General features: G+C 40.6%; 1 protein-coding gene across 1 annotated transcript in view; it reads left to right on the forward strand.

The window, feature by feature from the left end:
* Positions 1–11,107, forward strand: part of LOC104406412 (receptor-type tyrosine-protein phosphatase N2-like) — a gene marked incomplete at its 5' end in the record, with an annotated part of 31,877 nt that extends 20,770 nt beyond the window's left edge. The window contains 2 exons of the mRNA XM_010015380.1: positions 4,943–5,016; positions 10,305–11,107. Of these exons, the coding sequence (XP_010013682.1) occupies positions 4,943–5,016; positions 10,305–10,376 (146 nt within the window). The remainder of the gene's footprint in view (positions 1–4,942; positions 5,017–10,304) is intronic.
* Between the last annotated feature and the right edge of the window lie 3,393 nt (positions 11,108–14,500).

A 14,500-nucleotide genomic window follows, 5' to 3' on the forward strand; every position in this document is an offset into this window, starting at 1 on the left:
CTTGGGGGCAAAATATCATTTAGCTTGCATCTTTTCTTGTTTTCTTTTAGTTTATCCAGTTAATGTTCCTGATGTGGGTTGTTGTGCACTCACTGTGAATGCTTGAAGCCTTTAGGAAGATGATAGTTAATTACTGAAGTTTAAAGTCTGCTTTGCATTGGTGTGGAAGTGCTTTTGGAGGTATTTACTCAGCTAGCTCACTGAGCTGTTAAGGGCAGGAAGAAGGCTAGTAGTATCTGGCTCACAGTGAGTTACTGCAAATACATGTTCTGTTTAAAAAAACCCCAAACATTGCACATTACACAGCCATTTTTCACAATACTGCTGGTATAACATTAGCTCAGTGTCACACTATGTTACATTCCTACATTCATTTAAAACAAGCAATGAAATCCATTGTGAAAAAGGAACCTGTCACAAACACAAACCAAATTTATTCCCTGCAGAGTAAAATACAGTCAAAAGGTGAAAAGACAGTATTTTATTCTTTAAATGCTCCTCTTTTAGCGCTCCCTTTATTTTCACAAACAACAGTAGCACTGTTAAGCAGACAGATACATATTGGTGGGGAGAAAAGATAAAAAATATTGCCTTTTGACACATTTTTATGTTCTCTTTTCCAGTTGTCAATGCCGTCTAGCCTAGTATTTTTAACCCTTCCTCTAGATTATTTGTTTTATGACAATAAATTGATATCTCCATCTATTGCTGGACTTCATAGTTTAGTAGCCAGAGCAAAGCACTTCCAATAATGGAATATCCTTGGAATCAGTGGATCAAGTTCTTCCAAATTTTACTCTAAACAACTGCATCAAATTTAGCTTGTATGTGGGCTTTCCAGATAAGCAGTGCTTAAAATACCTTAACAGTGTATGGATATTTTGCAGCCATCTCAGTAAAAGTGTGATTTGACCCTAATATCCTTAGTTGCAATATAGAATCATAGAATAGTTAGGGTTGGAAAGGACCTTAAGATCATCTAGTTCCAACCCCCCTGCCATGCATCATACCAGACCATGTCACCCAAGGCTCTGTCCAGCCTGGCCTTGAACACTGTCGGGGATGGCACATTTACCACTTCTCTGGGCAACCCATTCCAGTGCCTCACCACCCTCACTGTAACGAACTTCTTCCTTATATCTAACCTAACCCCCCCCTGTTTAAGTTTGAACCCGTTACCCCTTCTCCTACCACTACAGTCCCTAACGAAGAGTCCCTCCCCAGCATCCTTATAGGCCCCCTTCAGATACTGGAAGGCTGCTATGAGGTCTCCACGCAGCTTCTCTTCTCCAGGCTGAACAGCCCCAACTTTCTCAGCCTGTCTTCGTACAGGCGATGCTTCAGCCCCCTTATCATCCTTGTGGCCCTCCTCTGGACCTGTTCCAACAGCTCCATGTCCTTTTTATGTTAAGGACACCAGAACTGTCCACAATACTCTATTATACTTCTTACACACTATCACACACATCAGTGGAAGTCAGCTGAATTTACATAATATAACAGCAATCTAGCATAAGTTTGAGTAGAAAAAAAGCCCTCATCACAAAATGAGGTTTAGTAGTGGACTAGCAATATATATTTAAACTCATTTGTTTTAGGCACAATAGGGGAGTAGATGCAGAACATGTAGTGGCCAATGCTGAGGAGGAAGAAAGGTATTGTTCATGTAGAGGGAAAACAAGTAATGCTAGCTTTATCCTATGCCACTGATTTTGTCCTTTTTCGTGTGAGTTTTCTTGTTCCAAGTTTTTTTCTTCCAAAACAGCTGACCATCCTTGCAGCACTGAGTTTTGTTGATCAGCGTCTCTAGGCACTTAGGTAGTTTCCATCACCATAGTATCAGGGGTATTTAGAAGTGGAAAAAGGGTTAGCAAACCAAACTCTGCATCTGTTCACCTTGCCTCTAACCCTCTGGCCTCTCAACAACACAGTTATTAGGGTCAAATCATACTTTGCTTTCCTTTTCCTTTTAATTACCTATGGCTGAGGACATCACAAGTGCTTGTGGGTGATGTGCTCATCACAACTCATGGGCTGGGTGACACCAATCAGTAAAAACTGATGTTTCAGGGACTTCTACTGGCAGAAGACTTCAAAACAAGCTTCCCTTTAAGCACACTGTCCCACTACGACTCTTCTTACATTCCAGTGCAAGCATATGCTTTGGCGGTTTGCTTAATCAGGATTTTATAATCAGGCGTTGTTCATACTATTAGGCATGTCATTCTGCTAATGATGATAAAAAAGCAAGCATCGGTTCACAAGTAAATGCCTGCAATTTGCATCACAGAAATGGAGGAATTAACTCTCAAACGTAAGCTCAGAAGCCCATCTAGCCATTAAAGTTATTAGATCTTGTCATGAACCTTTTCCCTTTCTGTCCTGAGGCTAGAGTGTTTTCAACTAAAGACCGTCTCTCACTGGAGCGGGGATGTATGTGTTTACAGGCATGGGGAAGCCTATGCAGCGCTCAAGCCTGCCAGATCCACTGGGAAGACCTCCAGGTCCGTTCTTCCAGCACAACTCAGAGGCCAGCTCAGGGCTGTGGTCAACCTCATACATGGATGCTGGTGTCTTAAATTTCTCATATCTTAATTTCTTAAAGAGTGAATTCCTCTTATGTAAAGCCAAGATGCTACTGGGACATTTTAATTCCTGGTAATCTAATGAGGTCACAAGTAGGCTGTAAAGTGTGCGCAGTACTCACACAAGTCTGCTCCCATGGACATCTGTGGTGGAACAAGAAAATCCCACCTAGTTGCACATGTGAGACTAAACACTGAAAGGCACAACCAGCGTTGGGGTTTACAAAGAGTGTACCTTTACTGGTGCTTTCCAGATGAACTGCCACTGCAAAACCTGCAGCAGACTTAAGGTATAATTACTGTCACTGTTATCAGACTTCACAGCATATGTGAGTATGTATCGCTTTGCTCCATTGTAAGGAGGTTGGGGGGGGGGTGTTGTTTTAAATTAAAGCTTTCTGTTTTTTCCAAAGATTATACCTGTAAAATCCTGTACAATTTGGAGAGGGGTGGTATGGGGGGGTAGAGGAAGCAAAAGCCATAGAATGCCACAACCCACGGTAAGTAGTAAGAAGATCTGTCAGATACCCTTTTTAAGTTGTCACTGTTATATTTACTAAATGAACTCATTCCATTTCTGAAACAGCTGAAGAACATACTTTCTTTGATATGAGGAATGTATTGCAAATCTATTATTCTTGTAGAGCTGATGTTATTTTTAAATGTCTTCTTGTATCTTTTGTCAAAGGAAACCAAATTAAATCGTTCACTATTAGTTGCCTTTTTTAATTTTTTAAAAGATGATGCTGTGTTATAAAGGTGAGTTGGGTAAATGAGGAGGTGTGTGATGTTTACATTGACATGAACCTAATTACAGTAAGACATAAGCTCTTAAATTACAGAAATTGTAGGAAGAGAGGTAAACCTTGGGGCCAGGCCTCCAAATCCAGTCCTGAGAACTAAACAAGTACATGCTCTAGATGTGTACAAGTTAGCTATTGCAGTAGCAATGCTTTAGGTGCAGGGCACACAAGTTAGGCACCAAGACCCTTGTGAATAGTTGGAGATATTTAAATGCTCCCAGAAGGCAGTCCCAAATTGGCACAGGCTGCACCAGGAGATTTCTAGGGCCCAGGCAATAGGAAATGGTTGTCAAATTGCACATCCAAGGGCAGTGGTCTTCTTCAGAGCACACTGCTGAGTACCCTGTAAAATAGAGCAGATTTCAGAATTGTAGCCAGTCCCTGTCCTTGATAAACCATCTAACGGTAAAAGTATATGTACAAAAGAGGAGAGACCCAAGCTCAGCACCTTTCTAAGCTTTAGAAGCTGTGGACCCATATCTGCCCTAGGAGAATGCACGGCCAACTAGGGCAGTAGAGGATAGGAAAGCAGAGATGGGGCAGTTACACTTGGACTAGGTTGACCCTCTGCCCATCTGCCTGGAGCTTTGGCATTATGCAATGTTCTTGCAAGATGCAGAAGAGGACCAATGTGAGAGAGCCAAACTCTCTGTAGCTGAACTTCTCAGCTTGAAGGATTCCCAGCAAGGTTTCTACTCTTGGAGTTCATAAAGGAGGAACCAAACTCCTGATTTCCTCTTAATCCCTTCAAAAAAATGAGGAGGGTGGTCATGACATGTCTTAAACTGCAGAAAATTGAGAAGGAAATCAACATCTCCCTTTCCCCTTCAGTTCTCCAGGCCAGAGCCTGATTATGTGAATGTGAGAGGCACAAGAACTTATTTTGATTTTCACAGATCATGTCTTAAAAGAAAGCACCTCCATTTGCAAGAAAGGTAGCCAGTTCACACAGCAGTTCATCTGTGAGTGCCTATTTTCTGCATCCTGGTGCTACCAATCACTGTACAGCAGCGTGTCCAGACACCCACAGTATAACCTAAAGAAAATGAGATAGATTTGCCAGCTGAAGCATCGGTCATGCAGCAAAATGGTCTGGTGGGTCATGAACTAGGAAGCCACAGACAGGTTTTCTGGATCTCAGCTGCAGGTTACAAAAGTTCACCTAAATCTTGTTTTAACAGTATAAATCTTTGTGTGGTTCAGGCCCTCAATTCCGTGCATATACTCTCAGAAGTGACAAAGGGGCACTTGGTGGCATTGCCACAACAGACCCTTCGGTTGTGCAAAATACATTCTGCTTTAGGTGCACAGGCATTTTTAAGAATTTGTTTTTCTCTGGCTTTTCTTGAATTAATGTTAATAAAAGCTGCCCCAACCTCTTATTTTTCTATATGAACACAAAAATTGCAGCTGCCTGCCAAGTCTGCTGAGAGATGGATGTAATAATTTTCAATTGGACTGTTAGCCCAAAGGGAACCCGATAGCAAGAGATTGACAGACGCAGCATGGATTATCTTGCGCTCTGAACTCAGCCCAATTTGTGGTTTGTTGCAGGTGCTAAAGAGATTGATATTGCTGCTACCCTGGAGCACTTGAGGGACCAGAGACCAGGCATGGTCCAGACAAAGGTACTGTCAATAAATCCACTGGGATTTTAAATACATTAAAGGTCTTTCACAGTAGTTGTTTTCATGACAGAAGAGAGAGGGTATGACCTAATTTAACGCAGGTCGCTTGCTGATTACTCTGTTTGGCTCCCTACCAACTGAGGTTTATTTATGCTGAAGATTTATCTAGGCTACTTTCTTTAGCATCTTATATCTTTAGCATCTGCTCTTTTTTGTAGCATCTCCAACATCTGTCTTGATTACCGTATATGAAGGGCAGTCAAGACAACAAGCTGTAGCCTACTAGAGAAAATGTGCATTTAAAAGAATGTTCTTGCTTTCATCCTGAAATATGGATTATTTTCTTAGAGTATCTGTGCTTAACTGTGCATGTAATATTTTTATTAAAGATTCAACTTACTAAAGAGAATGTAACTAACTGCTGCATTTTTTTTTCTTTTCTGGGAAAAAAACTTTTGAATTAAAGGAAATACAGTTTTGTAGGAAATTGACTCATTTTTAGTATCTTTGTACAGAAGAGCTTACATCATGCCTAAAGCCATATCTTTTATGGATGTAGCATGGTAACTTTATTTGTACCCTTTGGTTAAGTGAACATCTTACTCTATAATTCCTGTCAGTTGTAATAGTTTTGACATTTTTCCACAACGTGAAACTTTTAAAGATAGCTGATGGTGTGACTGTAGCCCCTTAAATTAGAAATGAACCTTTCTGTTATTAACAATTTCAGTGATGCATGGAATGATCTATGATTCTGTGAATGATATTTTGGGGTATTAGCTGCAATTTAAGAGCTGCAAATATGACAATCAGGAAACTCATTTTTTCATGGAGAAAAAATAAATTTGTATATGACATTGTAAAATATCAAATGAGAGTTACAGCCCCAAACTGAGTAACAAAAATGCTGTGACAGGCAGTGCCATGTCCAGGCTGGAACTGATAGGAAAGTGTGCAGCATTTAGGGAATTGAAATTGCTGAGGGACAACAGTGAAATATGTGTGTTGCAGGAATCATTGGTTCATAACTGTTCTTAAATCCCTTCCTAATCATTTTATCTTCCCTATAATAGTAGGATGTGTGGTTCTGGAGAACAGCTGGGGGGGCATTAATTATTATTTACCAATTAAGGAAGTGAATGAAAAATAAAGATGAGCCAGTCAAAGCTAACTAATCTTTATCTGCAAGTAAGACATAAAATTGCACAAATCTTTCTTCTGCTTTGATTATTCAGGCTGGAAAAAAGATGCAAATAGCACACAGTATCCAATGTCACATATATTTACTCTGAGGGAAGATGCAAGTCCTAAACTACTGTGTAAATGTATCCAAAATATATAGCTGATCTGTAGAAATATAGAGCTCAGATTTCAGTTTCCTTCTCAGTGCGGAGAAATTTCAGCTTGTTGCCTTCAACAAAAGAAAAAGCAAAGTTCCATAACCAAAGAATGAGATTCTGTGAACAACTGCTCTTACTTAGCTCAGAAATAGTTACTTCAGTCCCATGAAAATTTCACTCAAGACATGTTTTTCCCCTCCAAACATTTATCCGAAAAAACTCCAGAAAAGAAATGCATCCTGTGTTTTCATCCAGGATGAAAAATTTTCTAAGGATATTGCTTATCTCTGCTCTTGCTCCTTCTTCCATCATTGTCATTTTCCCTAAAAACACCCAAATCACTTATTCAAGCTAATGTCTTGCAAATTATAAATATCTGGTTACATGTTAGCAATGCATGATCCCCAGAGAATTTTTCTGATGGATTTAAACAAACCCCTGTGCTTTCCCAACTGAATACAAATGAGGAATATTAGACTCTTGGAGTAATTTAAAACGATGGATTAAAAGTCAGGTTAGAAATGCCAATTACAGAATATCCCTAGGCAAAATAAACACCAACTTCCTTCACCAGTGTTATTGTGTTTCCAGCAGGCAGCACTCCACATTTTCAATGAGCATGTGAAAGATTTGTTTGCAACATTTTGTCTTCTGGAAGGGATCTTTAATTCAAAAGCACTGTATATAATAAATGGTAATGAAATTATCATAACAGCATTCTGCATTTCTGAGAAGCATAATAGAGGGCTTGTGGTTTTGTTTGTATTTTTTTGCAGGGGAATCATAAAATAGAATTGATATGCCACATGTGAGAGGAGAAAGTAATGAAGGAAAAAGTGTATTCTCTGTGATGGGAAGAATACATATTTCCTTTTTTACTCTCTCCTGTATCTTTCCTTGGGCATATCTGTAATATTTAGCTAAGGTTCTTTATTGGGTCATATATGCTATATTTACTCAGTTTGTTTTCTTGGGAATTTTTATTTGTAGACTTAATGAAACAGCCTATTATTTTTTACTAAATACGTCCTTGTCATCTCTGCATTGTAGGTGATGCCTATAAGCGATGCATATATAGGACTGATGCCACAAAATATGGCTTTCTGGCTCTGTTTTCTAGGCAAAGCTAGATGTTAAAATTCACCTCCAGTAAATTTTGTCTATGTGAATAGCATGTGTGAATGATAGCGCAGCTCTACAAAACAGCAAACTGAGCTTCTTTAAACATTATTGAAATTAATTTGCTCTCACTCTGATTGTTGTCATGAGAACGTGCAAAAGGTGTGTAAAGGCTTTCCTTTGGAGGCTGGTGATTTATGTCAAGGAAAGCTGCACTGTTTGCATGTCACCTGTGCATATTATGCAAAAGGAAGGAGGGGGAAGAGCTCAGCTGCACCATTCCAGAAAGACCATGTCCTCATACAGCTCATGTGTCTGCTTTACTGTCCCCTTCACTGTAGTGTTTCACAGTCATTTTTGAGCTCTGACTGTAAAGATGATGCTTTGTAAGTTGTTTTGCCTCAGTAATGTAAGGTTGCACCTGATGTTAGCTGGTGGTCTCCACTGAACTTGTCTCCAGTATCCATTATGAGCTTTGGAGTTCATGTTGATCAGTCAATGTTCCTCATATGAAACAGACACTTTTCTTCAGGCGGTGCAATGATGCCCTGTGCTCATGTGAGGGCTACCCTTCTGCGAGGGATAAAGCTAGTTGCAGGTCAGATTATCTCCACCCTGACAGATCTTCACAACAAGGTGAACATCTCAGAACAACAAGGTTAAAGGGCAGATTTGCCCAGTGAATAACTTTGCAGTAACATATGTTATTTTCATCAGTGGGAGTAACATTAAAGTACTGCAGTCCCTGATCTTAAAAGCTTTTCCTGACTGTAAAATACTCAGATGAAGAGCACATTAGGTAGCCTCATTACCATGGGCAGCTTCCCTTCTTCCGAACTGACACCCACATCTTGGAAGAGGCATCTGCACCACTCTGAAACTTGGCTGCATCACCATGTCAACTCCACCATGCTCAGATCAGCCTCTTCTGTTCTTGTGCTCCCCATGCTCCAAGGACTGGCGGTGACAGGGACCAGCTGTCCCACTCACATCTGAGCTCCAGCATCCTGGGATCACCTGTTTTGCCCCTCTCCTGGCCAGCCCCAGCAGAAGGATCTCCCACCCTACCCAGGCTGCTCCACAGGTCTCCCATCTTGCAGGACTGCACCAATGGGCTCCAGCCACTGCCAGTTCTTCCTGCCAAGGTCTTTCTCCCAGCAGCAAGTACTTCTCATGCACCAGCTCAAATTTTCTAAAGCTTTATGAGCTCGTACAAGCACCCAATTTGGTTATGGCATGGCATGTCCAGATGAATTTCCTCTTTGCTTCCACTGCCCTCCAGCTGCTCTCACATATTCAGCACACTCTGTTAAAATACAGCTGATGCTCCTGGGTGGCCACCAGCATCTCCAGTCTTTTCTTTAATTGCAGAGACCTTGGGGAGTGCGGAGAGGCATAGGCAGGCATACACACCATTTTCTGTGCCTAATGAGGACGAGTCCTACTCTTTAGGGTGAATTGATGTCTGATGGAAAACTGTTGGCGGCAGTCCAGCAAATGTACAAGGATGCCACTTTGACAGCACCAAGCAGACAGCAAAATCCTTGAGTGTCAATGTCTCTGAGAAATTATTCTGAGTTTTGTTCTTTTTCTGCTCAGGAACTGTGCCCATGATTGCTTCTCTCCACATGGGAGATGACTGCAGTGGGGTAAGACAAGGCAGAGAAGTCTGGCACTGAATTTTAAGAAATAAAAGTCAGCTGCCTTTCTAAACCGGGAGTTGCACATCTGGAGTTTGTTCTTTCATCCTTCCTCCAGATTTCTACAGTACAGTGAAACACTCTGGAAAATTAATACGATTAGACCTCCATTCTCAAAGTCAGTTCTTCAGCTGCTCTTGACTCTGGCTGGCTTAAACCACTAGATTACTTCTAGAAAACCCAGAAGCTTCTCCACAGTCCTTGTGAGGTGTCCTTGATTTGCCTGTATTCTGAGTAAACTTCCCACATTTCTTCCTTCATCTGAGAAGTTGCAAACACCGAATCATCCTGTCGGATACTTGAATAAGCTAAATTTGGAAGAAAAATGACTTGCCTAGAAAATGTAGCTTCTGCTAACCTTGACGAAGTAAAATTCCTTTGTCCTTCTGTAGTACTACACAGTTCAGGAGTGTGTTAGTGTTCCGCTTAGAAGAGGTGGCTGTTCATGGCTGTGTCCTTCACACCTCTGCCAACCCAGCGCAGAAGCCTGTTTGTAATTTTAGGTTTGTTCTTACAGTAATTTAATAACAGAGAAAAGCCTTCTCAAGTATTTTTTTGAATAAGAGTGGTCTAATCATCCTTAGTTAATTTGTGGGTGCAGAAAAGCCGTTAAAATGGGAGGCTGAAAAAGGACAGTAACAGGTAAACCAAAAAGCAGATATTGTTCTATGTAATAGATATAAGGTGAGAAGATATTTATTCTAGGTGATTTCAACTAGAAACAGTATTGAGAGAAGCCAAAGGCTCTGCTTTGCAGCACCTCGCCTATTTCATATCTCAATTATGTTAACAAGTTTCCATCTCTGTGTCAGAAGGAAATGGCTAGTGATCAACTACTCCCAAACCTTTCTGACCATGCAGTTGCAATGCATCGTGTCCCAGTAGCTTAGTTTCTGCTACCAACATTTTTCTCCATTAAAATGACTCCAGCTTCAAGATGCTGTCAAATTTGTTATATGGCATCAATAATCCCAGAACATTTTGTTCCTTTCCATTGCAGTGTACAGTTCATCCTGCATATTCATATTTTTAAAAATGTCTTGAGGATGCTCAGCTGCAGAATAGTGCGCCAGGCTTTTGGAAAGTGTTTTGCTTTATTATTCAGAGTATACATTTGTTCTCTCCGCAGGAGCAGTTTGAGTTTGCTTTGACAGCGGTTGCAGAGGAAGTGAATGCAATACTCAAGGCACTTCCCCAGTGAGCAGCTCGGTCTCCTGAAGGTTCGCGCAGGATCTGTCCCTCGTTTTCCTCATCCTCAGTCCCTGTGAATGTTCTTGGAAACCGTGACCTGACCTTAACTGTGTATCTTCTGTTGTAACCACATAGTGATAGGGTCCTTACAAACTCCTTTAGCTGGTAAAAGTTCAACAGTTAAAATGTGTATTCTGGTTTTTGGGGTTTTAAACAAATTTTTTTAAGTACATTGAAGCCTCGGATTAAGTGACAGAACAATCCATCTAATTCCTTTCACATCCTCGAAGCCCTGAATGTCACACTTTGAAAGCACACATTCATGTTCTTAATAGCAAATATACAGTATTGTGGGTACTTAGTGCAGTCAATATAGTCTCAGAAAACAGTGTTCTGTTATATTTTGTAACTTCTCAAAGGCTGAATAAGGGGAGGGAGGGGAGCCTGAAGAGGATGGTGATTGTTCTTCTACAGTGCCAAGCTAGAGCATGAGACAGTGCTGAGGGTGTGAATAAACACAGGTCCAGGCTCTGGCAAAGAGGGCTTGCACCTTCTCATGGTGGGCTTTGGCAAGCAAATGTTTTCTTAACTGTTGTTTACTTTTCAGCTTTGTGCCATGAATGGGAGAAACTCTGAACTACAAGTAAATAGGTTGCACAGTTGTTGCAACCGGGGAGAACAAGTTGGTCACACTAATGGGAAACCGGGGAATAACGAGCACAACTCTAGCCATGTACCTACCACTGACAGCACACAAAAAGAGAGTGTAGACTCACCTCAGGTGACAGGGAAAGGCCCTGTCAGCAGTCAGGTAAATGTCTGGAGCTGTTATGAAAACAGATGGTTGATTTTATGGGATTACTGAGGAAGAAAACAGGACTCTCCTCTTTATATTTTTTGCATATTCCTCTGTAAAACTGTGCTGTGCCATCCTTTTTAGCCAGGAAAATATATTTCTCTAAAACCTTGGCTGAAGGAGAAATCTCCAATCTGCATTTTATGATTCTCATCAAGTTTGTCTGATCCAGACATTTGTTGCACCTTTCTGCAGAAGCTCTGCTGGCTCTTTGTTCTCAATTATACCTATTCTAATTAACTGTTAAGGGATAAAGAAGCACACAGGTTGAATTTCAGACATTCTTGTGTTCTCAAAATCCTAATGCCTACTGTTGCAAAGTAATGCTAAAATATGTCTGTAAATGGTTTGGTTATGCAATCTTGCGTATGTGAATTCACAGGTATGGTTTTGGTACTCTTCTGAAGGCATTTACATTATTGATAGAAAGTACCCTGATACATTTAAGTGAAGAGCCTGAGAGTAAAATTATCAAAGGTACTTAAGTGATCTAGGCTCTTAATTTCATTTTGAAAAGTAAATACTTGGATGCTTTTTCATATGTTATCCTACATCTCTGTGATTTAAGAATCTGGGGTGCTTTTTTTCTAAAATCTTAAGAGTGTTGTGTGCTTGAAACCATATTATGCTAACCGTTTCACTTCAGCACTGAAAATATATCATTGAATTTAATTTGGGAAGGGGAAGCTTTTATAAACTTCTGATCAGTGAAATGTTAAAGACAACAATATCACAAAGTTTTGCTGGCACGAGGTAACAGGCATCTATCAAAATCAACCATTTTGTGTTGTAGGTGTGGGTATTGGTGATTTTTTCTTTTTAGCAATTAAAAAGTTATTAAAAAAAAAAATAAAAGCAGAAGGCTTGTTACTTTTTGCCATGCGTTTTGCTATGCCTTACTTGGTATATGCTGTTGCTTAATTTGTGCATTCCATTACAATAACAGTACAGAGCAGTTACTGCAGATGCCATCATCCTCTTAAGTACACATACTGTACATTAAGCCACATGTTTATTTTATGGCCTAAGCATTTTAGAGCTTTCCTAGCAATAACTAAAAAAACTAATGGAGTATAAATGAGAAAATTGCCTTTTTCATTTGATAATTTAGGTTTAACAGGATTCTTTTATTACTTTAGCTAACACAAAATTGCAGATCAGGGCAGATGAGATCAGTTTGAGCAGTATCAGCAAGTGTTTGAAGTAGATTTACTATAAGCCACGTACTGCAGCTTTCTGAAAATACAGGTAATTATATCCAAACAAACTGTCCAAAGAATCAAAATTAGAGCATGCTAAGCCAACCTCTTCAATTATGGGGTGAAATTAGTGCAAGATGCCGTGCCATTACCTACTGCCAATGGTCTAGTGGGTTTTTAGCACAGATTTCTGCCCTGGGATTCATTAGCGTTTGCCTTCTGACTGTCCCTGTGCATACCACAAACATGGCTGATGAGCCTTTCTTTTGCACTTCAGGAATATTTTTTAATTGTCCTTTTGCAAATACTTGCATTTCATAATAGCAATTTTGGGGTGATCCCTATTAATTCACAAGCAGCTATGTGTAAGACTTGAATACTGCTCTTCATGCTTCAGAGTTTATTTAGCATAGATTAGAGGGCATTAATCTTCCCCAAGGCTAATGGGGCAGGGATGTATTGTTTTATTCATACTTGTAGACCAGTTTACACAACAGAAAGATGCAGTCTTACTCAGAGGGTTAGAGTATCTCCCACTGAATGTCATTGACAATCCTGTTATTTCAGCCATGTTTTGTACAGTTCTTCCACAAAGAGGTGCCAGGCTTATTCTGTTAACTGTAATCTATCACACAGAGTATTTCCTCTGTGTATAGCATATTGTTCACACCTCTCAATAAATGCTCTGCTTCTGGGGGTGATCTGCTGCAGGGTCTGTTAGTGAAATGCAGGTTTCAGTTGCACTGGGGTGATCCGGAGGGTTTTGACAGTCCGTTTCCCGGGAAGATGCCAAAGCCATGGATGAAGCCACAGAGGTGGACTTCTTATGTAGGGCAGATATTTCTTTACCCTTTTCACTGCAGTTAACTTAATCCTTGTGATTTGGTGAAAGGTGTTGTTCAGGCCACCCCTGATCCCTTGCACTGGACGTGGGACCTGCCCTGAGTTCACTGGCAGGTTGTGTTGAGCTTCTTCCTGGAAGCCAGGATCACCTGAGAGCCCAGGGGCAAATAAGACCTGCAGTCCTTCCCTGTTCAATATTCTGCTTGATCTTTAATAAACTCATTGTGATTGAAGCTTGGGCTGGTGCCTGACATATAGCCATAAGCAGCAGTTGTATAATATTGACCATCCTTGCATTCTTGATAAAGACAAATTGAATCTACAGGTGCTGTTTGTGTGGTTAAATCTTTAAATGACATTTAAGGGGAGGAGCTGCAGGAGGGTGATTTAACCCCAGTGCTCACAGTTTTCTTCCTTGCTGGTCAAAGCCTGCAGCAGGAGGAGAAAACTGTTTTCCCACAGGCATGGCAGCGAGCATGGCTGCTATCCCTGAGCAAGGCCATGACCTGACCAGACTCCACATTTACAGTCACAGTGTGTGCAGATATGAGGGACGGAGAGGTGGTTGTCACCAGCATTGATAGTTCATACAGCACGGTTGCTCTCTCTAGGCTTCGCCCTTCCCATGACAAGGGCCGGAATTTAGAGGGATGGAAGGGCAGGACAGCACTGTTCCCCAAAGCCCAGATCCTTGAGGTTCAGCCCTAGCCACAGAGAAAACAGTGTGGGCTGTTGGCTTCATGTGTTTCAGGTGTGAGCTCTAAGCATTGCTCTTGACCACCATCTGTGGGACCCAGTGCAGCCCAGGTAACATCCAGTGGAAGTCCTTGGCAATTGCGAATGCCAAGAATGAATTTCAGCAGAAAATCCCATATCCAAATCCCAATCTAGTAGCAAAGCAAGCAAGATTATTTTTATAGATTTAAACATTTAAAACTTTAACATTTAAAACATTTAAACTAAACATTTAGAACACTTTAAAATATTTTTTAAATCTACACCGATGTCTAAACCTTGTTCCTGTCTCTAGCATGCATGCAGAACCAATCTCCATCCATCCCCAGGGGAATCACAGCTATAGTACCTGTAAGGAGTTCATGCTTTATTAGTCAAGTGGAACATTAATAAAACCCAGCCCACTTCATCATTTCCAGAATAGTCATTAATTAAAAAAACTGTTTATTGGAATGGAAAACAAGTATTTGATTAGCTTTGTTACAGAACAATAGCTCTCCT

Source organism: Nestor notabilis, unplaced genomic scaffold, assembly GCF_000696875.1.
Source record: "Nestor notabilis isolate BGI_N333 unplaced genomic scaffold, ASM69687v1 scaffold1255, whole genome shotgun sequence".
Lineage (NCBI taxonomy): Eukaryota > Metazoa > Chordata > Aves > Psittaciformes > Psittacidae > Nestor > Nestor notabilis.